General features: G+C 41.0%; 2 protein-coding genes across 5 annotated transcripts; both read right to left on the bottom strand.

Moving 5' to 3' along the window:
- Positions 1-1,043: 1,043 nt before the first annotated feature.
- LOC120571185 (cytochrome c oxidase subunit 6B1-like) lies at positions 1,044-6,711 on the bottom strand. The gene is made up of 4 exons (XM_039819945.1): positions 6,579-6,711; positions 5,007-5,130; positions 1,780-1,880; positions 1,044-1,201 (listed from the first exon to the last, which is right to left on the bottom strand). Exons 2-4 carry the CDS (start codon positions 5,110-5,112, stop codon positions 1,148-1,150), a joined length of 261 nt encoding a protein of 86 aa, XP_039675879.1. The 5' UTR covers positions 5,113-5,130; positions 6,579-6,711; the 3' UTR covers positions 1,044-1,147.
- Positions 6,712-8,588: 1,877 nt separating this feature from the next.
- Positions 8,589-23,071, bottom strand: LOC120571184 (C-type lectin domain family 4 member E-like). Of its 4 annotated transcripts, none has more exons than XM_039819941.1 (6): positions 22,618-23,071; positions 21,005-21,094; positions 18,519-18,639; positions 15,012-15,163; positions 10,541-10,665; positions 8,589-8,979 (listed from the first exon to the last, which is right to left on the bottom strand). In XM_039819941.1, the coding sequence occupies exons 1-6, from the start codon at positions 22,666-22,668 to the stop codon at positions 8,829-8,831; spliced, it is 690 nt and encodes a 229-aa protein (XP_039675875.1). In that variant the 5' UTR covers positions 22,669-23,071; the 3' UTR covers positions 8,589-8,828. The 4 variants fall into 4 exon arrangements, with proteins under 4 accessions (XP_039675875.1, XP_039675876.1, XP_039675877.1 ...); XM_039819942.1 differs by lacking the exon at positions 22,618-23,071 and adding an exon at positions 21,941-21,989; XM_039819943.1 differs by lacking the exons at positions 21,005-21,094; positions 22,618-23,071 and adding an exon at positions 20,274-20,289 and having other exon boundaries at positions 18,519-18,683.
- Between the last annotated feature and the right edge of the window lie 822 nt (positions 23,072-23,893).

Raw genomic sequence — 23,893 nt, 5'->3', positions numbered from 1 at the left:
GGTATCTAAAAAGCAAAATCTGACAAAATCTATTCCTCAGATTCTTCACTTTCTTTTTACTCTTCGACAAATTTACATTTACACGTTAAAGTGTGGTTAATGTGTAGGAATTTCTCCCATCTAGCGTTGAGATCATATATGGCAATCAACTCTCTCGCGCCACGCAGTTCAAAGTACGTACTACAACTACGGTAGCCTTCACGCTTCAAAAAGTCGGTCTCTTGCTCTTTTCAGTATCCTTTTTCTGGGCGAAGAAGACTCCTGTTCCTGAAATTTGGATTTTGAATACGTGTGGTCCTCCATGTTTCCTTCTTCATAACTTGCCGGGGCCGGGAAGCTACGATACCCATTAGCAGCATTAGCAGCACCTGTGAGTTGATCATGTGACAGCGAAAACACGAAAGGTGTATGTCCTGTATGTCCCTTACCGGCTAACGTATTTCAAGATGGCGCATGAATATGGAGCGTCTACCCCAGTTCATGCGAACGCAAATGTAAAATTTCAAGCCAAAAGGAATACTTGGAGTTGATGGTGGTGGTAAATATTCATGAAAAAGGACACGTTTGTGAACGGGCAACACAGATTTTGATAATGAACAACTAAACAGGTTACACACTGGACCTTTAAGATTAAAGAAATAATCAAAAAAAAACTAAAAAAAAATAGTGTTGTCGTTTCTCCTTACCTGTCCGCCTCGCCGATACCTCTCCTACTTTACCATTTCAGAAAGGACATAACTTCCCGTTCCCATACATCTTCATTAGGGTGTTTTATATCGTGGCAGGCTGCCAGTGTGATAAAAAGACATTCATATTTAATATCTTTAAACTCTTGGACCTATTAAGTGTTACACTGATGTCATGTTTCAAATGAAAAGCTTCTGAAGATCATTCTCTCGTTTGTAATGGATTTAATGCGCACATTCTAGGCTTCTACTCTTTAACTGTATTACTTTTGGTCATGTTGAAGGCTGATGTAAAGGGTCTCCACACCAGTTTAAATAGATAATTAATATCAAATACAAAGCAGCACGACAACAGCGAAGGTTCACAGTAACGTTGAATAATTTATTTAGTTGCTTCTGTACATAAAGAGCAGATGTTTCACATTAGGATACCGAGATAAATACAGGAGGAATGTGGCCGTTCAGATCTTTCCGGGAAAAGTTCCCGCCTCCAACTGCTCGTCCCATTTCTGAACCTGCAGCAGAGAAAGTAAGAGAAATAAAGAGACGCTCAAAAAAAGGACAAAGATATGACGCTTAAGGTAACAACTGGACATTTTTAACATTATCTTAATGCACCAAACATTTCTAGTTTCTAATATGCAGCCGATAAAATAAGAGACATTTGTGTAGTTATGGGTGATGGTTACAGCAGTTGTTAAAGCTATAGTGCGTAGTTTTGGTCTCCCCCCCTATTGAGGAATTCTAAATAATGACAGCAGCACTGTTGTTGCGTCCACATGATACAAGCCTTCTGGGATCGCGCACCACCACCCCCCCACCCCTCCTCCACGCAGTTGCTAGTAGCCAAGGAGGACACGGAGGATTAAAAAACATGAACTCTTCAGAAGAGGTCATTATCTTCACTTCACACCATTTTTTAAACAGCCATACTGAGGAACACAGAGAGAGTTGTGTGGAGCTGATAGGCTTACTTAGCTTGGTATCAACTCATTTGTCAATGGCTTGAATGTAGCGGACATTCAGGACTATAAAAAAACGTACGCACTAAAGCTTTAAATGATGAAAACAGTCAGTATTTGGTGTTACATACCCAGCTCATGGGGCAGAGGCTCTTGTAGACCCTCTGGTACCAATCACAGGGAGCCGTGTCCTGGTCTTTGGCCGACAGAGCTTTGTTACATCTGTGGAAATCTGCAGAGAACACAAAGCGGAAGAACAAACGTCAAGAGCAGGAAGTAAACAGCCGGCAGTGATCCCGGACGCTTATTTTACGAATCCTGCTACGGCCACGCAAAGACCCGCCCCTACGAAGCAGCTCGATTGGTTGGGGTTAGGCATTGACCTCGAGTGGTTAAGGTTAGGATAGCCGATTGGTCAGGGGATAGAACCTGAACAAATGGAGTTATGTTAACTTGCGTAAGCATGGACACCTGGCCAATAGTAGTGTGTGAATGCTATTGAAGGGCGGGTCTTTGCGTGGCCACGCCAAGTGGGTCTTGGCGTGGCCATAGTGGGATTCGTAATTCTGCGTCCCGGACAAGGCTGCGAATCAGAGGGAGCCATTAGTCTGACGCAGCTTAAAGTCCAAAGAATCAACACTTTCTATAACTTAAATACAGTTGCTATGACTATTTAATTCCATATGAAATATTCAGTCAGTTGATTAAAAAAACAAATACACTTTGAGGATACAATTAATTAATTAATTAACAACATACTTTGGGTTGCGATCATGCCCGTTTGGAATTCAGTCAGTCTGTGTTGAGTGTAGTTTCACAAAGCGCTGTCTATAGCTACTTTTACTTTGAAAATCAGCAGGGGGAGGATGACAGTAAATGAGTGAACAAACTCTTTATGACGTCACTCTATGAAAAAGAAAACCTCAAAGAAAATCCCTTAAATTTGAATAAAGTGAGTGTTTTTTTATTTCAAGATTATGCTACAGCAGAAGCAACGCTCTAGCCTGGTCCTACCAGACTCTGGTCCTTTTCATTAGTCCAGAGAGTCTGGCCACTCTCCATTGACAAGTGTTAACTTCCTTGAAGGCGGGTACTCTGTTGAAGTTTAAAACTATTGGATCTGCCCAGAGCCACTCTGGATCTGCCATAACCAATCGCTAACGATTGGTCGTGACGTTGGCTTAGCATCGCTAGCGTTAGCCTTAGCCAACTCCTTCACCACTAACAGAGCGATCTGGAAAATCTAACTTTTCCCGAACCCCGTGGGGAGGAGGGCCACAACATCATGGCCACCAACAAAACTCAGCAAAGATTGTTCTTGTTCGGGCTTTAACTTCTGGATATTCGGCAGCGTTGCCACAACGGACCGAATGTCTTCGCTCGCATCTTTCTCCGCCACCATTATGGAACTACAACTCAAACTAGCGCATGACCTCGACGTCACCGTTCTCAGCCACTCCCTCTGTTCGCCGATTGGACCGCCAAAGATTTGGCCGGAGAAAACCCAAGAATATACCGCAAACCCAGACGGCGTACTGAACGAAAATGAAAATTTAGCGGAAGTACGTAGGAGGGCGGAGCCAGGCTAGCAACGCTCCGGAGTTACTGGAATTGTTTGCATCATCTTAGGAACATCTGTAAAATACGCAAAATATTGTCAAAAAAGGATCTGGAAATGATAATTCACGCTTTCATATCAACAAGACTTGACTACTGCAATTCTGTTTTTACTTGTTTGAATAAGTCTGCCCTGAACAAATTGCAAATTGTGCAAAATTCTGCTGCTAGGCTTTTAACAGGTGCTCCTCGAAGGTCTCATATCACTCCAGTCTTGTCGGCTCTCCATTGGCTCCTTGTAAAATTCAGAATTGATTTTAAGATTTTAGTACTGACTTTCAGAGCCTTAAACGGTCAGGCCCCACAGTACATTCTGGACCTTTTGAAGCCGTATTCCTCTGGCCGGACCCTTCGGTCCGCTGGCCAGAACCTTTAGTCCCAAAGACTCGTTATAAGACTCGAGGGGACCTGTCTTTTCAGTCTGTTGCTCCCAGACTGTGGAACGCCTTGCCACTGTCCATGCGTCTGGCAGACTCTGTTGTCTCTTTTAAAAAGGATCTGAAAACATGTTTATTTAGGAAAGCTTTTGGTTGATGGGTTTTCACTAGTGTCACTTTAATTTTACATATGTATATACATTTTATATTATTTGTGTTACCTATTCTTTTGTACAGCACTTTGTGATTTTATCTGTGAAAAGCGCTTTATAAATAAATAAAATTTTACTTACAAATGATTAGGAAACAATCCTCGCCACTGGAATCTAACTCTACAAATAGTATATTACTAAAAGTATTAGTGTAGCCTAATCTTTATCTGCAACTTTGCAGAAATACCAGGTTTAAACAGAATGAATAGGAAAAAAAAAAGCTGCGGCGCATTCAAATGTTGAATTACAATTCAAATATTAACATTATGAATGAAGCTCCCAACTATTTAGTACAGCCCTAGAAAGGAAGCTGAGATACAGCCACAATCAGATCTTCAAAACAGGAGCTGGGAAAAGAATCACCCCCTCTGATAAAATAGAGAGAAACAAACAGTACAAATTTGGATTTGGAGGAAAGCGGAGACACAAATAGAATGGTAAGCCCTCTTCAGTTGGCTGCTGTAAACATCATACTGACCTTTGAACAAGCAGGAACACGTTAAATGTTTTCAGTCTTGTTCTTTGTGTTTTCAATATGAAATAACGCAGAGTTCCAGCAGCTGCAGCGGGACTGGTTCACGTAGGCCTCAACACAGCTTTGATTTCAATACTGACCTCCGGACATTTTAACTTGAACAAACGTGAAATGTTTTGGTAGGTGTTGAGCAGGATTTGCACCGGTTGTAAAGTCTCTTCGCCTCACCACATTACAAAAAAAATAAGATTATTCTGCAGGGAAAGATACACAAGAATATATCAAATGACTAGGGTTGGGTATCGTATACACCAGTATACACTTACAGCAACTTGTTACCACTATTTTTAAACACACTTTTGGATTTTATAGTCAATAAAAATGTATCCTTTATGAAATTTTATCTAATTTTAGAGTTTAAAAAAATGCAGAAAGTATACAGTTTTAGTCCAAAATTGATTAAAACACCCAAAAGTCAATGATAGTATTGAACTGATCCTTACGTTTACTTGTGAAGAGCATTTCATGGAACCATCTGTGTTACTTTTGGGCAACTTGGTTGAAAGGAACCCCTATTTCCGATATAAAAACTATGAAAACGGGTCAAATTTGACCCGAGGACAAAACAAGGGTTAACAGAGCTAAGACGGGGGAAGTAAATCGGTTGTCTTGTTTACCCAGGTAGTTCTGGAAACAGTTGCGGGTCTGGTTGGTGTTGGGGAAGCGGGCGTCGAACGGAGCCGTCCTGTAGTTCTTGATCTTCTCATCGATCTGGTCAGACATCTTCAAGCTGCTGGACTTCTGCAGAGGACCAATCCAATCCCAAAACCAAATTTATTTACGGAGCACATTTAAAAACAACAGTTGACCAAAGTGCTGTACAATCAGAAAAACATAGAAAGAACACAATGAACACAAAACAACAAAAGGACAACAGTTTAACAGCAAAACGATAGTAATATCGAAAGGCAACTATTGTAATGTGTTAAAACCCTGAGAATAAAAATAGGTTTTTAGACAGGATTTTAAAAATAGACAGTGTAGGAGCCAGCCTACAGCCAGGGGCTACTACTGCAAAGGCACAGCCTCCCCGTTCTTCCACCTTGTTCTTGGGACCACAAGGAGCGACTGGTCAGCTGACCTGAGTGACCTTGGGGGGGGTGGGGGACATATGGTTTCATCAGGTCGGAGAGATAGGTTGGAGCTAGCCCAGTAAGTGCTTTGTATGTAAACAATACTATATTGAAATCAATTCTACAGGGAGCCGGTGAAGGAAGGCCAGTATGGGGGTGATGTGTGATCTCGCCTACGTGCTCCTGTTAAAAGATGAGCTGCAGACCAACAGCAGGGTTCAACATTTACTTTTTATTCGTCCACCAGCCAAAAGGCTAGTACACGTTTAAATTCTACCAGCCACTCAATAGATTGCCATTGTCTTTTAGGCTGCTGAGTGAAGCAAATCTACCAGCCCCTTGCATATGTTACCAGCATTTGGCTGGTGGATGGTGCTAATTTTGAACCCTGACTAACAGGGTGTGAGCCACTGAGATCATAATGACAGAGTAGAAAGACAGTGGACCATATTTATTAGACATGACAAAAAAGACAGTGAGTCTGCAGAACAAGAGAGGGCATGTTTTTCACCCATAACACACTGTCAAGGGCAGAGGATAGCACTGAGCACCAATTGGTAAACTTTATCATTTGCTCATTTTAAAACCACGTCTTGGTTAAAACTGTGTCGGCTGCCGAATTTACCAGCTGACTCTACTGACTAGTAAGAGACCTTTAATTGTGCTCTACGAGGTATGTGTTTAGCACAAAAGGCAGAAAATATTAAAAAAGACCGGAAAAACAAATGGAGTTCCAATGCAATGTGAAGCATGTTTGGCTAACGTTAGCCTCTGTAATCATTCAGTGAAAGCGACTGTTTCAAGCTAACAATTAGCTTGTGAATAACAACCTCAATGCTGGTTCGGAAATACCTAGTATTAAAAAATAAGAACACGCGTTACAATTTTAAGCCCATTCACTGACGTTAACTTTTAGAGATAAATATAGGCAAATTAACGTTAAGCCTGGTCAGGTGTCACTGAACGTTTGCTAATAATTTACCGGACGCCTTTTTACACTGAACCTGTTTGCCAGAGATAAACACATACATGACTGAAGACAAATACTTTCCAAACAATAACTAACAACGTACTGATGAGGCAGAAAGCATGTCATTCTTAAGAAAAACTGTTCACCTTTCACAGAGAAATTCCGCAATGATCTTAACGCCCAGTGTCCTTTGGTCTGAAGGGCTACTCACTCGTAGGGCATGCCGGGAAACATGAATGACGCTTGAAGTAATGTTTAAGAAAACACCGCCCCCTGGTGGACACTTTGAGGAGGTACAATTAGAAACAGCAGCCAGGGATGATGCGGTATAGACCGTGGTATAGACCAGTGGTTCTCAAACTCTTTTCAATAATGTACCCCTTTTGAATTGTTTCTTTAAGCCATGTACCCCCTGACCAGCGCTAATCATTTTTGGTAGAAAAAAAAGTCTATATAAAGAGGAACAGTACAGCGCTGTCAGCGATAGATTTACTAAACAACTGCCTTGGAACTGGAAAACATTTAAATGCTGATGAAAAAAGGAGACAAAAACTGTAAAAAAGACAAAACCTTGGAAAAAGATGGTAGAAAGAAGGAAGGAAATAAGGCAAGAATAGGTCAAAATAGTATCAAAAACTTCAAAAACAGTGACATAACTGAAAAAAGCGAGAAACTTGTAAAAAGTAGAAGGACTACTAAACATTTTGTACCCCCTGCAGTCCTCCAAAGTACCCCCAGAGGGTATTGAGAAACACTGGTATAGACCACACGTTTCAAACTCAAGGCTAGGGGGCCAAATCTGGCCCTCGCAGGTTTTGATCCGGCCCGCATTTCAATTTAGGTTCACAATAAATTTAGGCCCACCTAGTTTTGTCGCTTTTTCCAAAGTTTTTGGTGCTTTTATTTTCTTTCTTTCTTTCTTTATTTTTACATTTTTTGCAGCCTTTTCCGGCAGTTTATGCGTTTTTTTCAATGCTTTAGGCACTTTGTTTTAACGTTTTTGATGCTTTACTCAATGTTTTGCCAATTTTCCGCAAGCTTTTGGCACTTTTATGATGTTTTTTGGCCTTTTTTCAACGTATTTGTCACTGGCTGAGGAACTTTTTGGGGGCTTTATGAGGCCCACAATGTAAGTGAGAAAACTACAGTATATGAGACATGCAATAATAATGTCCAAATATTTGACTTTTTTCTCTTAAATAAAAGCATGTCAATAAACTCTACATGTCTGGCCCCTGATGTGATTCTCATTTTCCAGTGTGGCCCTCTGGGAAACTGAGTTTGACACCTCTGGTATAGACAGCATACAGGACAACTTGTTGACAAGATATTCTAATGATGAGTATCATAATCGTGATGGTGAATGTGGCCCAATGCAAATTAGTCTGACAGAAAATCTTAGTGGAAGGTCCACTAAAGACTACTGACTGTAGAAAGCTAGTAAGTTGACCTAGTGTTGACATTATTATTGTATGTTTTTATGTTCTTGTATAATCAAGATAAATGTCATATGTAATGTCATACATCACCTCAACACTTATATTGCCTATATATCATTATTGAAATTTTTTGCAATCCCATTGACAAGAAAACTATTATCTGGTTGTCTAATAATATTATTGTTACAGTTTCTTTTTTAAAATGCAAAATGGTCATTTTAATTTAGGACTTGTGGAAAGCCAAATTTCCAGAAGGAATAATTAAATATTAATAACCCTTGGTGGAGTTTGAATAAAGATTAGTGAAGTAGGATTCTTAAAAGAAATATCAAAACAACAAAAGTAAAATAAAAATAAAAATGAACACACAAATAAATAAAACAAATAAGACTCGAGTGAGTTGTGTATTTTATTATTGTTATAATTATTAGAACAGCTCATACGTTTATATCAACGGCACATATAGGCTTAACGTTATATCAGTTCCTCTCCTCTCCTCGTGTTTCCTCTTCTCTAGTTTCCTATCCTCTCCCCTCCTTTCATTTCCTCTTCTCTCATTTGCTCTCATCTCCTCGTGTTTACTCTCCTCTCCTCTCCTCTACTCTCAATTCCTCTCATTTCCTCTCCTCTCCTCTACTCTCATTTCCTTTCGTTTCCTCTCCTCTACTTTCATTTCCTCTCCTCTCGTTTCCTCTCGTCTCCTCTCATCTCCTCCTCGTCTCCACTCATCTCCACTCGTCGCCTCTCCTCTCCACTCATTCCCTTTCGTCTCAATTCCTCTTGTTTCCTCTCCTCTCCTTTCATTTCCTCGTTTCCTCTCGTCTCCTCTCCTCTCAATTCCTCTCATTTCCTCTCCTCTCCTCTCATTCCCTTTCGTCTCAATTCCTCTTGTTTCCTCTTGTTTCCTCTCCTCTCCTCTCATTTCATCTCTCTCCTCTCCTCTCCTCTCCTCTCCTCTCACTGTAGAGTAGCTCGTCTCCTCTCACAGATCCTCTTCAGCAGGTTGGAGCATCTGTAGGTGTACCAGCTCTTCCTGTAGTCGTCTCCAGGTGTGAGCCGACCACACAGCTCCCTGCTGTCTGTTTTATCGGGCTCACGCTCCCAAAACCTGCAGGGAGACGCACGCAGAGAGGAAAAAACTAAACACAACAAAACACAGGCTTTACTGTAATCTGTTACCATGGCAACCGCTACTCCTCCATATGAAAATGCATCATGAAATTAAAACAGCTGCCCACCCTCTTTCAACCCTCTCCCCGGTTCAGGCAAACGCAATCACAGTATTATGCAAAGTGAGAGGATACTGTGGTCTAAATTCACGATTAAAATAGAAGATAACAGTTAAGCCAGTTAACCAAAAAAAAAAGATATTAGCTGCTTTTTACATTGCATTCAATTACATTTTATTTATAGTGTCAAATCATAACAGACGTTATCTCAGGACACTTTACACATAAAGTAGGTCTATTATTTATTACCAAATAGCCTAAATAATATCAAAACAAATATGCTGAACACAAATCCCATAAAATATGTGCTACTGGGTTGTCTCTTATTAAAAGACATTTTTCTTGCTGTTGCTTCTTATTTCAACATCTTCGTTGTGTTTTTTATTGTTTTTTCCATCAATGTTCTTTCAGTTCTTATTTAAAAATATATTTTTATATGTAAATCATGAGGAAAGTCTGTCGTACGCCTGTACAGACTCTTTTGTGTATATAGTTTAGCCGATGTTTCATATTCACTCAGGGTATCATAAACATTTTAAAGGTGCAGTAAGTAAGACTTATAAAACTAATGTAGTGGAAGTTTCCTTTGCAGCGGGGGGGGGGGGTAAGTTTTCAGAGTTTAGTAAATTGAAACAAATAAGACTGACTGAGACTAAAACCAAGTTGGGTTTTGGTATTTTATTAAAGATATATTTGCAAATAGGAGCAACATGATTTCACAAAAGGCCGCAGCCCAGTGTGGAGTCAGTTTCTCAAATGAGTGAACAAGAACACTAGGCTTATATGCATCCGATTATTATGACGCTACAATTTTGACAGGCAATCTGATACACATGAAGACAATCAAGAAATACAAGAGACATCTTGGAGCCATCTCACCTCCTCCTCCCTGTCCGACTGTCATCCCCCCAGTTACATCTAAACTGGCATGGGAAAACTAGAGATAGTTTTAGGGTGACCTTGTACCTTTATCGGTTCAGGCTAACAGTGCTCACATAATGTTCCAGACTGGGTGTCTCACAAAGTTAGAATCAAAATCTACATGTGGGAAATGAGATGAACTCTTTCAGCATTTGTGAGAGAATTAAAGTAGAAATAAAACATAAAAATATAAGGAATTATGCTTAAATGCAATTTCGCCATTACACTAACTTTCTGTCATATTTGCTGAAACTGACCCCATGTTCCAATAGAACAACATGAAGCAGGTCATTTAAAAAAAAATCTGGCTCCTCTGGCCCCACCTACAGCCTGTAGTGCAATTTGCAAAAATCCACAGCTCCCTGTTCAGATGCACCAATCAGGGCCACATGTGACTCTCAAGCTACAGGAATGGAAATCAGTTTCTGGTGGTTTGTCACCTCAGTAGCCCTGTTCGTCCCTGTACAACCCTCCTCCCCCTCTTCCTCCTCCTCCCCCTCCCCCCCTGGCATCACTCACCCTGGTCCCTTCTCCACCGGGGAGCCGTCACTCCACTGCCAGCCCCCGCCATCACCACTGATCCTCAGGCCCAGCCAGTACGAGTCTCCCTGGCTCAGACTCTTGGCCTTGTTCCACAGAAACAACTGAGAAAAAAATAGGGTGGAAGGGGTAGAAGTGATGATGAGAGACAAATAATGAGACGACTCCGGATCTATTATCATTAAGAAGATGGAACACAGAATTGGGTGATAATTTATACGTTATGAGTTATAAACAGGCCAAACAGAAGGACAACAGGTGCATGGTCGACATGAAGACAATACGAAGGTTAAAGGTCCCATGACATGCTGCTTTTTGGATGCTTTTATATAGGCCTTAGTGGTCCCCTAATACTGTATCTGAAGTCTCTTTTATATAGACCTTAGTGGTCCCCTAATACTGTATCTGAAGTCTCTTTAAGTAAGACGCTCAAAAATGTGTACAGTTTATAATTATGTATCTGACTTATATAGACCTTAGTGGTCCCCTAATACTGTATCGAAGTCTCTTTTATATAGACCTTAGTGGTCCCCTAATACTGTATCTGAAGTCTCTTTTATATAGACCTTAGTGGTCCCTAATACTGTATCTGAGTCTCTTTTATATAAACCTCAGTGGTCCCCTAATACTGTATCTGAAGTCTCTTTTATATAAACCTCCAGTGGTCCCTATTACTGTATCTAGAGCCAGTCTTTTATATAAACTTATTGGTCCCCTAATACTGTATCTGAAGTCTCTTTATATGGACCTTAGTGGTCCCCAATACTGTATCTGGAGTCTCTTTCCGAAATAGGATGTGCCATTTCTGTGTCCGTAGCTTTAAATGCTATTGAGGAAGAGAGAGGGGGGGCAAGGTGGAGGGTGGGGGTGTGGCCTTGACCAACTGCCACTTTGCTTGTTTGAAAGCCATGATGTCTCTCTCTCTCTCTCATGGGCGGGCCAAATTCTCTGGGCGGGCAAAGCAGAGAAAGGGGAGGTAACCTTGCTCCTTATGACCTCATAAGGAGAAGATTCCAGATCGGCCCATCTGAGCTTTCATTTTCTCAAAGGCAGAGCAGGATACCCAGGGCTCGGTTTACACCTATCGCCATTTCTAGCCACTGGGGGACCATGGGCAGGCTGGGGGAACGCATATTAATGTTAAAAAACCTCATAAAGTGACATTTTTTAATGCCAAGGGACCTTTAACAGGAAAGAGTGTTGCTGCAACATGGCCATTGTTTCTCTCTCTCAGCTCAATCCACACGTCTTATATTTTGCATGAGCACACCGAAGACAACATCTAAATCAGGGGTCTTCAACGGTTTGTAAGCCAAGGACCCCTTAAAGCAACACTAGAGAACTTTTCCAGCTTTGGTCCCCCTTCAGGTTGGAAGCGGAATTGTGTTCATTATGTCTCATTCAAACTACAGATCTGGCAAACTTCCAAAGTGCGGTTATAGCCGGTAGAGAGCCGCAAAGCGAATTCAGAAGTACCGTTCACCCTGTTACGAGTTGATAAACCACTGAAACGATTTTGGAAACATTATTTTAAGTTACAAAAAGTTCTCTAGTGTTGCTTTAACTGAAAGAGAGACAGAAAAGTCTTACAGTTTTTTTCTGAACTGCTAAAACACTAAACCCCATTCTCTGAACCAAATGCTCAGTGGCCTAAACCCATTTGTCGAATCAATCACTCTTCTAGCAAAACTCTGAACACATTCTCACTCGCTAAAACACATTGCACACTGTGATGGACTTGTGTTGCAAAGAGTTAAACACAACCACAAACCAAGTTGTCCTCGTTTACACACGACGACTCAAAAATTGTACGCACGCGTTTCTACGGAGGTGATCAGACCGACCGTAGAGAATATACGCCAGTTCAGAGTGCACAGGCGGCACAGGAGCGTTGAATGTTGAGGTCTGATTTTGCGGTTTCACAATATTCTTTTTGTGTACTGTCGTGTGCTTTTCATTTCATTTTCTTTGTCCTTCGGCGTTTTTGCGGTTGGACTGCTGCATTGTTCTATAAGTGCCTAATACTTGTGTTATGTTTACTATACTATGTTTTCATTGCAAAATGTGTTTACTGCAAGAAATACTGTAAAAAAAAAAATTCTGTAAAATGCCCTGGACACTGTGTTCTCGGATTTTTTGAGCTAATGTCTAATGAATGCTCTGTAGTGTTGAGTTAGTGACTGGCCGTGCGTATGATATGAAAGCATTGGTTGATTTTGCCAGCTGGTGTTTTGTGAATATGCTGTAGTTTGGGAATTTGGTTTTGTGTTTACGGTTTTGAGAAAATGGGGGAGGGTTTCAAGAAATGTGTCTTGGCAATCGAGAAAAAGTGTAATTAAACCCCCCCTCCCCACCTCACATCTCTGGGAACAACATCGAGCCCATGAACTTTGTTGCGTATACAGTAAAACAGCGAAAGACAAGCCTGAGATGAAGTCGAGCTGCGACGTGCAGATGGTCTCCACATTCCATAGACGTCTTAAATCTATTCTTAACTTTCCTCTCTGACGGCGTATGTGTGCGTTTAAATGTGCTGTCCTTACAGCTGATATTTCAGGGAAAGCATCTCAAATGTTTACGAGTGTTGAGCGCCCGGATATCTCAGTTGGTAGAGTGGCACCCATATATATATATATATAGAGGTTTACTTCTCGACGAGGGGGGCCCGGGTTCGACTCTGACCTGCAGCCCTTTGCTGCATGTCATTCCCCCTCTCTCTCTCTCTCTCCCCTTTCTTCTGCTGTCCTATCAAAATAAAGGCTGAAAATGCCCAAATGTTGTTCATGTCAGACATTAATCAGAGTTTGTTAAATGAGTAAATAAATGTAGAAAATGATAGGACAGTGTGTTGAAAAGTAGCGGGGACATAAGGGCGCAGATCAAAAAAACCATTTTGGTATGTAACGAGGGGATCGGTGTGAGGTCAGAGTAGACATTTTGGGTGTTAAATACTTAGTCTTCTACTTCATTTCCTGCACTGGTGAATTTATTTGCTAAGATTTATAGTGTAAATGTCTTTATGTAAAGGAAAACACTAAATCCATACAGCGATGATGGAATATATAATGGAAACTATAATGGAATATAATGGCTCTCTCTGTATTGTTTTCAAATATTCTGCTGTAGATCAGCTTTCCTCATTTAACGTTATCTCTGCTGAGTCAACACACGTGTAAGCCTGATTTACTCCTCAGTCCTCCTTTGTGTCTTTTGTTTGTGGAAGTAATTACTTTAAATGCACCTTAAAATTTAAAGTTCTCATATTATGCTCAATATCTCAACACTACAGAGCATTCATTAGACATTACCTCAACAATTCGAGAACACAGTGTTCGGGGCATGTTACAGAACAAATGTTTATTTCATACAGTAAACACATTTTGCAATGAAAACAAAAGGTATATCACAACTTGTATTAGTGAATATATTATACACTGCAAGTAGTGCAAGTACTACAATATTGAATGTCTTACAGTATTAGGCACTTGTAGAACAATGCAGTAGTCCAACCACAAAAGGCCAAAGAAAATGAAATGTGTTTTTGCGAGTGAGAACAAGTTCAGAGTTTTGCAAGAAGAGTGATTCGGAAAGATTCAGAAAAACTGTAAAACCCTTCTTCTTCTATTTTTTTGTTACAAGTTTTCTGAAATTGTATGTTTAAATATGCAAATGAGGCTTTCTCTTGTTAAATATGTGCTGATTTGCATACATTTCCAGAACAGAAATCTGGACACTGGATATAGCCAGGTCCAAAATTCTTTTTTTTTGTTGTTAACATATTAGAGTGAAAGGTTTTCACAGAGGGAATTTGGGATCTCTCTTTTCATCACTCAATAAATCAGAAAATACTGTCAACAGCCATGAAAAAACAAATCTTACATTTTGCAAGACATTACAGAGGAATACAGTCAATATTAGCTACATTAACATGAATCTTCCCCAGTTGATTACTTACATTAAGAAATATATTTTTGTATTACAAGTTTTTTTTAAATTTGCAAATGAGGCATTATCTAATGGGGGAATTTAGGAGAAATGTACAGGCGCAAATAGACACATCTAAATGTGTATTTTGGAGGTTTTACTCACCCCGATAGTCTGAAAAAACCACAATATGGAAGCAATATAGACCAACAACTCAAAATTGAAAAATTATGGTTTTGCCTGTAGTGTCTCTTCTTAATAAAGTGATGTGATCAATGATACATGAATGCATTTCAATCATTTTGTAAACTGCTAGACTGCAATAGCTCAGATGTGTTTCAGCAAGATTTCTGCTCATGTTGTGCACGTTCAAAAACGTATCCCATATTCTATCTTTTAGAACATTTTCAACAAATTTGCTTTTAAAAAGTGATGGTGTCCTCATGTCCTCAGTGTAGGCAGTGTGAATGACACCTATGGATGGAGCAGAAACAAAGTGTTTGTGTGTTTGTGTGTGTGTGTTTACCTGTTCTTCCTCTGTCCTGACTATGGCCACAGCGCCACCCAGTGTCATGCAGCGGTACTGGCTGCTGATCCAGTCGGCCCGGTCCTGACTGAACAGGAAACATTTCTCTCCCTGAAGCGTCCAGCCGGCTGGACATGGTCTGCACACTCTCTCTGGGTGGATCAAAAAGAAAAGAAAGAGGACGCAAGATGCAATGACTTATCCTTTGATTGTGTTTTAATCTGCTTCAAGCTGCAAATGACCTTTTCACAACAAAAATGTCAAGACTGGGTACATTTCCAGCTGTGAAAACATCCTCATGTGGCTGTTTGGTGCCCTTTCATGCATGAATTACAAAAAAACAAAGCACTTGTTCTAATTCAAAAGTGTCAAAAGAGTCATGATATATATATATATATATATATATAGATATATACAAAACTATAATCATGTCCAAATGTTTTCCACTGAGTTTTGTTTTTAAGTTTATTAAATTGTGTGTTTGAGGGGAATAAACTGCTGTACATTATGCAGAATTGCGACAATCATGCAAAAATGTTGTCTAATGTATGTAGTAAAAAAGTGCAAATTACATCTTTTTTTTTTTTTTTTTTACAAAAAACTATTTTAGGGGTGAATTGAAAAATATGTTTTTTCTCAGTACAACTAATGCTTGATGTCCTCTACAGTGGACGGTTATAGTTTCAGGTACAGAAACAAAAGCATACAGAATTTGTGTTATCTGATTCCAAAATGAAACATGGTCATGCTTGAGCGGTTTGTGGTTTGTGTACTTTTGCAAATCACTATGCAAATCAGAGCTGCGGGCTCAAACACTTTTTCTGCAAATACTTCCTCGTGTTCAGTCGACATTGACCAAAAACACCAAACTGATTTTCAGTTGTGGACATCTTGGTACTTTTACAGAACTTTCTTTCTTTCTTTGATGCAGTATAAAAGAGCTAAACCAAGTAGTTCATGAGGTAAAGCAGATGTGATCGATTGTCGGTTACGGTACAGAGCCATCTGGCCGATGCCCAGCTTTATGCAAATGAATCCGTTGAACGCGACGCGACTATCCAGTAGAAGTAGGTAGAGCACAGAGGAGACGGGGAGAACATGAGATCCTTTTTCTGCTAGACGTTGCAAAAATGCTGTACATTGAGGAACGCCCATCAACGTACAAATGAGGGGAGGCATCGCGACACCACGCACGTCAGTCGTGTCGCAAAAGTGGATCTGTACCGTTAGTCTCGCATTGCCAGACCTAGGATGTATCTGTGGTGTAGCCAGACCTACACTACAGATACATCCTAGCCTGGCTCCGCCCTCCTACGTACTTCTGCTCAATTTTCATTTTCCTTCAGTACTCCGTCTGGGTTCGCCGTATATTCTTGGGTTTTCTCTGGCCAAATCTAGCCAGTCTGAAATTTGTAAGTCTTCTGGTAGCTGTGCCAAGAGAAATCTCAATCATTCACAATGTTACAGAGACGGAGAGCGTAGGTATATGTAAGGAGATAACAAAGGCACAGGCTAATTATTGCTAACTAAAATGCTAACAATGGACAAATAGAGTCTTTAAATGCTTCAGATGTAAAGTTATTCGCTGTCAAAGTGACGTCAAAATGAATGGCAGTCAGTGGAATGCTAACGGCAGGTTATCACTTGTTAGCATCAAAATGGCGCCATAGGAGCTACGCATTCCAGATTCTCGCTTACCCCCTTGGCCTGAGCAAGAACAATCTTTACTGAGTTGTGTTGGTAGCCATGATGTTGTGGCCCTCCTCCCCACAGGGTTCGGGAAAAGTAGGATTTTCCAGCTTGCTCTGTTAGTGGTGAAAGAGTTGGCTAAGGCTAACGCTAGCGATGCTAATGCTAAATATAAGCCGATAGTTGTCGGTCTCCCCTCTTGTTGCACATGCGCATGACATACGTCACGACCAAACGTTAGCGATTGGTTATTGCAGATCCAGAGTGGCTCTGGGCAGATCCAATAGTTTTAAACTTCAACAGAGTACCCGCTTTCAAGGAAGTTAACACTTGTCAATGGAGAGAGGCCAGACTCTCTGTATAAATGAAATATACCAGAGTCTGGTAGGACCAGCCTAGATACATTCTAGGATAGAAGAAAAAAACGCTCTGGGTTGTTTGCATTTCTTTAAACCAATCGCAATCGTCTTGGGCGGTGCAAAATAGTCTAGGGAAGGAACTTGTTTTAGTGGAACATTTGCACCCCGCAAAAGAAAACGCCACCTACAATATTAAGTGAAGTTAGCTGTTCACACAATACAGTAACGTGAGCTATTCAAATTAGGTGAATACATGATTAAACTTAATTTGCTCTTACCAGTGTATCGCCGTGTGTAGCTACTTTGTCCACAGTAATCCTCTATTATCGTCTCAAAACGTCCCAGTTAGAGAGTAAATGACGTAAACATATTCTTTGTAAATCTTTACAATAAGTCCCTTAAAGAACCAAGCAGGCCTGCCTAGTTGTACAATCCCAATTTTTTTTTAAACTTGACATTAATGATGCCAAACACCAAAAGTAACATACATCTTCAAAAAAGAAACAAGGTCCAAGGCACTCTTGGCACAAACTATTTCATGTTGAAAATGTTAGTACGTGTTAAAATAGAGCTGAGTAAGAACTCACGCGTGGCAGCACAAACAGCTTTCTTCAGGGTGTAGCCCTCAGCTGTTTCCTCTTTAGTAGATTGCTAACACCAAGGAGCAGTAAACTCACAGGTAACAAATGCAAAGTATTAAATAGCCCCACATAATCGCATACCCTTCACCATACCTAGAGATTGGCATGGGCTACTTTCCATAAGATCATCTCTCAATGCAAATCAAACCAGCTATTAGGCTAACTGACATAAAACCATGCCAATCTCTAGCTATGGTGAAGGGTATGTGATGATGGGGGGCTATTTTAATTCCAAAGGCCAAGGGAACTTTATCAGGATGTATAGTATCCTGGATCCATGAAATAACTGGTCTTTTAAATATAAAAATCTGCCTGCATCTATGGGAATTTAACATAGGGGTGTACTGACTTTTGTTGCCAGCGGTTTAGACATTAATGGCTATGTGTTGAGTTATTTTGAGGGGACAGCACATTTACACTGTTATACAAGCTGTACACTTAACACTTTACATTGTAGTTTAAGTGTAATTTCTTCAGTGTTGTCCCATTAAAAGATATAATGAAATATTTACTAAAATGTGAGGGGTGTACTCACTTTTGTGAGATACTGTATGTATGTATGTATGTATGTATGTATCTGTCTGTCTGTCTGTCTGTCTGTCTGTCTGTCTGTCTGTCTGTCTGTCTGTCTGTCTGTCTGTCTATCTATCTATCTATCTATGCATACATACTTGTGAGGGCCCCTGTTGACACTCCACATCCCCTTTGAAGAACTGAGGACTGGACAGCTTTACTTTACATAAATGTCCTCACTCGTCCACACCCCCTTGGCTCCTCCATCAACCCTGACCCAAAGAGTCCACCCACACAGCACTTACCACCGGTGGTGGCGTTGCTGACTGGACAGTACTGGTTCAGAGCTGGATACTGGGAGAACAGTTGGCGATATGACTGGTTGAGCTTCTCCAGTCTGTGTGTCGCATCTCTCAGTTTGCTTTCCTGCAGGGTAGACTGTGACTGTGACACCAAGGTGATCTGAACCACTGTGATATCAAACACACACACACACACACACACACACACACACACACACACACACACACACACACACACACACACACACACACACACACACACACACACCAGAAAGATGGAAAATGACATACCCAATGTCCCATTACCTGTTACCATGGATACAGGATAATAAAGGATGTGTCGGGGAGAAAACAGAGGTAAAAAAAATAATAAAAAGAGGACACCATTCAGAAGAATTATAAAGAGTTAATCTCTGTAAACTGTCAAATGAAGACAATTCAAGCTAAAATAGGACTTGAAAAGAATGACGTCTTCATTTTTTGGCAAAATGTCAGCTGCTGGCACGACTGTAAAGAATATTCTGAATTTCTTAAAGCAAAGATGATACAGATTATCCGCTTATGGCTGCTGTGAAGTTTTAGCCTTTTAAAATATAAACAGTATATCTGCACTATGTTCAAGAAATCCAAATGATGCGATCCTACTAATAAATATTTTCTGGTTAGTCAAAGCCTGAAATATCTTCCGTGCCATAGAGCACCATTGTTGTCTTAAAAACATCAATGAGCCACACTGTTGCAACGAGCAGGGGTGGAGCCAGCTGTTGGAAACATTCGGGGCTCAGCCCAAACCTAGGGGGCAATGCTCTTCCCCTCCGTTTACGGCAGCTATATACATCTTTCTTTATGCGTCTTTCAAGCCATTTTTTAAATAATCATTTGGGAAAAACATCATAGTTGCCAAGGAAAAAAAAACATCCTGTAGAGCCTACATCCTATTTGGTTTCTAATTGTTCTCCAACTGTCTTCATCATTCTGAAACCAGAACACAACACATGTTGAGGATGACTCATTTTCACTCCTGCGACCTTAAAAGAGACAAAATTGTCTGATGTTACTGTCTTTAAAGCCCCTGACACACCAACCCGACGGCAGTCGGACCTATCAGTCGACTCCCCGAAGTCCAAAAAGTGCCTCGGAACACACCGAAGCGACGCCGTCTTGAGCGTACGTTCTGCACGTGCGCGTGACGTAATACAAAAAATGAAAACCGGAAATGACAACTCGTCACATGGGTCTGGCTTCTCCAGCCGATAGTAATGGCATGATCTCGTATTTTACGAAAATAGTTCACTGAAACGTGTTTCTGAAAACATTTTAAGCGAGAAATAGGCCATACAGTTGCTGAATCTGTCTTCATTTCAGATCGACAAAGGTCAGTTTAAAAGACTTTCGTCAGATTTGGAGAGGCGTTCGTCACTCATCCCGCTCGTTATTTCTGGGTTAGCACTACACCAATCAGATTGTTGGAGTGAGTCCGACTGCCCGCCCTTCCGACCCAGCAAGTCAGGTCGGCCCAAAATGAAGGCCGACAGCTCAGCCGACGGACGACGGCACGGAACACACCGAACAGACTCGAGGCACTGACCTCGCCAGACTGTCCGACGGCCGATTATGTGTCAGGGCCATAAGGCTACATAACATAGGTAGGGTAGGAATTTGGCGTAAACAGCATTACTAATTTTGAAACATATTTTTGATTTTCCGGTCCAGTCAGAGAGACTGAAGAGAAAGTGAAAGTTGATTTGGGGCATTTACTGTAAGAAAACATTTGGGGCTGGAGCCCCAGAAGCCATCCCTCCACTCCGCCCCTGGCACTGGTTGACATGTTCCTTTATTACCATGAACACACACACACACACACACACACACACACACACACACACACACACACACACACACACACACACACACACACACACACACACACACACTGTATAATTTGACTCAATCCCACATACGCCATCCTGCTGCCACAAATACTAACTACAGCACAAAATGTGCATGAATATAGTCACCAACAAATGCACTATTTCCTCCGGTTTGAGTGACTTAAACCTAAAAACTACAATAGTCAGCTGTTTTAGGAAATAATACATATTTGTGAGCCTTTTTTAAGATTTACACCTTTAGTAGGAACCAATGGGCTTGGAGCTGAGAGCAACAGACATTGGATTTATTGACAAGACAAATATAGAAAAATATCAGCCCTATCCTAAATTAATCGTCATTGTAACGTTAGCTACATCCAATTCAGAATTATATATTATTCACTGTAAATTATGTAAAATCTTGTATTTTATTTATTAAATTATTCTGTAGCCTATATTTTACTTTTTGTACGGTGTATGCATTTTAAAGTACAGTTTACAGACTTTACATGTAATGAAATCGGCCTTGCCTTGAAATCCTTGTACCAAAAATGAACAATTAAAAACTTTCCACTGATGGGTTAATATTAAAAAGTGAAACTGTCAGGAAGTACTCACAGCAGAGAGTCTGGAGCAGAGTGATGATGATGAGCAGAAAGCAGAGCAGAGAGAAGTAATGAGCCAGCTGTCTGTACTGACCCAGCCAGCCTGAGAGACAACAACAAAACAACACGTCACATAGACTGTAGTCTCACATTGCCAGACCTTTCTCCCCAGCGCTGCGGAGGACGGTCTGGCTAGTCCAAACAGCAGGTGCGTGGGATTTCACCCTTTCCGGTCCACACATCCCTTCCTCTGCTGAATTAGTTTTATTCCCGGTGAGGACAAACTGTATCACCCCCTCAAAGAGATCAATGCTACTTCACCAACAGATCATGAAATGCCTAAAATAGAAGGAATTTAAACAAAGTAAATCGCTGTAACGTGAACAGTCTATAGCGCTATAGAACAATAAAATCCGAGTAGCAGTTGGTTGTATTTAGCCGCTACAGAGCTCCGGGACGCCGGCTACCAGCGGCAGTTGTTTAGCTGCCAATAGGTGACTGTGAGCCGGCTACAGGCACCACCAGATGACGGTCCTTTCAGGGGCCGTGGTAGTGGAGTTTAGCCAGAAAAAGTGAGCGTCATGCTCAGCGCTGGCAGTTAAGTTTAGGCAAAACATCTGTGTTTTCCATTGAATATTGAAGTGCATATTTAAGTGTTTGGCATGCCTGGTCATTTATTATTATTGCAAAGGAGATTAATTCTTGCATGTTTAGTTTTGATGTGCGTGATAAAATAACATTACCCCCCCCCCCCCTCTGTTTTTTTCACAAATCGCACCCTGGATAGCACTCCTTGTATTTGCCTGTACTACACAGGCTGGTCCTGGTTGAAGTAGTCTACATTATATTGAAAATTGATTCTAATACATATATAGAATCCTGTTGATAATTTTGTTGCATGAGATTCTGCAGGTGTACCTAAATACGCGGGCAGATTGTATTTTCTTACCTCTAATGGCATCAGGCCACGCTGACACTTTCAGTTTTATTTGCTGAAGTGCCGAGTAGGTTGCTGCAGAGACTGCAGCGGCCCCTGTGCAGCGAGGTTTGTAGATTATTGTAAGAAACTTGGATATTGTTTCTGCAAAGAAACATTCATATTTAGTTTCCAAATGTCATTTTGATGCTTTAAACTTTAATTCTAAGGGAAGTGGCACTTCACAAAACTGCAGCAGATGAAGCCGAAACTATCTGCATGGCCAGACATCACTATTTTGTATTATTAGCTGTTAATATGTTAGAGCTATTATTGTTGTTTGGAAGAGAACCAATTCAACTAATCATTGCATCCTCAAAGCAGAAAGAGCAGCTCATTAACAACTCATCGGCTAAAGTAATAATGAGTAACACTCAACATTATTCTTCTAAAACCCACTTGACACAGTCCACGCAGGTAATTGATTTGAAAGTAAAACAGCATAAAATATAATACATAGAAATTGCGAGCACTTCTAAAATCCACTTAATGCCCTTGTTCTCAGTGTAAGGTAAAAAGCCTTTAATTTGCTGTATTGATATCACAACTTCATGAAGGAAATATGTTAAAATGTATCTTAAAATGATAAACATTTGAGGTTTAAATGCATACATGTAAGAAACATTTTGCAAAAAAGAAAAAGAAATTACTTTTGTCTGTAGAGGTTTCCTTTTGTTCTTCCTCCAGCAGAGCCAATCCATTGTTCACTCCCATGGTTTCACCTGACAGAGCTCCAGGTTGCATGAAGGTTTTGTTTTTTTTAGTAATTGCATTAATGCATAATAGCTCTGCGGTAGCTGTTTCTCTTATAGCGTTTTAATACCTAAAATCTTCATTTCCTCAAAGCAGGAACACAAGAACAGCCCAGTGTTCCTAATGTAGAATGATATATCTCATATGAAAATACTGGCTCCTCTGCAGCTGTATGCAAAGCAGAGCTGGGTCTGATAACCAAACAGGAGTTCAGCAGCTGATGTACAGCTGTAACCACCATGGAAGTCTCCATCATCATCTGTTCTTCATTCCTCCCGTAATGTAAAATATTGTTGAAAAATATTGAAATTCATCAATGGAAAACAGAGACATTCACACCTTAACTACCTGTCGCAGAGCTGCACTTTTTTTTTTTTTTTTTAAACATGGCTGGATCAATCGGACCTGCTATTTGAAATTCACCACAAGACAATGTCTGTGAAGGTTCTCAGTCATCCAGGTCATGGTAGTTCTCTGTGGTAAGCAAAGGCAACTGGACTTGAAGACGCAGTCCTGATCTCCCTCCCAAGCCAGCTCAAAAGACATCCACACCTTGACTCAGGTGACTCACATGACAACCAGATGGGTCAACGATCCACCTTTGAGACCAATGACTCCCGTGTGACTCCCAAAGGCTCCCTACGACGCCCATGTGAGACCACCTTGAATGGATGTGCCAACAACTCCCACGTTACTCCAATGGGACTCCCAACGACCCCACGGCTCCCATGTGACACCACCTTGACTGGATGTGCCAACGGCTCCCAACAACCCCCTATGACGCCCGAGGACTCCCATGTGACTCAGTGGATATGTCACAGGTCCTTCAATTGCATCCACGTTTCCTTCACTTGCTTCCCTTTTTTCGCATCTTAGTCTGTCCCACCGAGAAAGCGTGGGAGAGACGCAAGGAAATCATGTGAGGAAACAAGGAAATGTGTTTTTAGAGGGATGAGACGTCCTTTTCTCTGAAGCATCACGTGAATTCGTCAGCTCTATGGGCAGAGATAGCGATGGCTTTCAGCTGCACGGCTTCCGGGAAGGCTGCTCCCGTGCATTCTCGCTCATAGCTTCTCAGAGATCCCTCCCCGATCCTCGGGCCAGGAATGGGAGCTTTGAGACGGCCTTCACGAATGCGGATGAGAACAACTTTGGGTTCAAGCAAGGAGTGAG

This window comes from Perca fluviatilis, chromosome 13, assembly GCF_010015445.1.
Source record: "Perca fluviatilis chromosome 13, GENO_Pfluv_1.0, whole genome shotgun sequence".
Taxonomy (NCBI): Eukaryota; Metazoa; Chordata; class Actinopteri; order Perciformes; family Percidae; genus Perca; species Perca fluviatilis.
The sequence above is the reverse complement of the archived record's forward strand: the minus strand, read 5'-3'. Positions and strand labels throughout refer to the sequence as shown.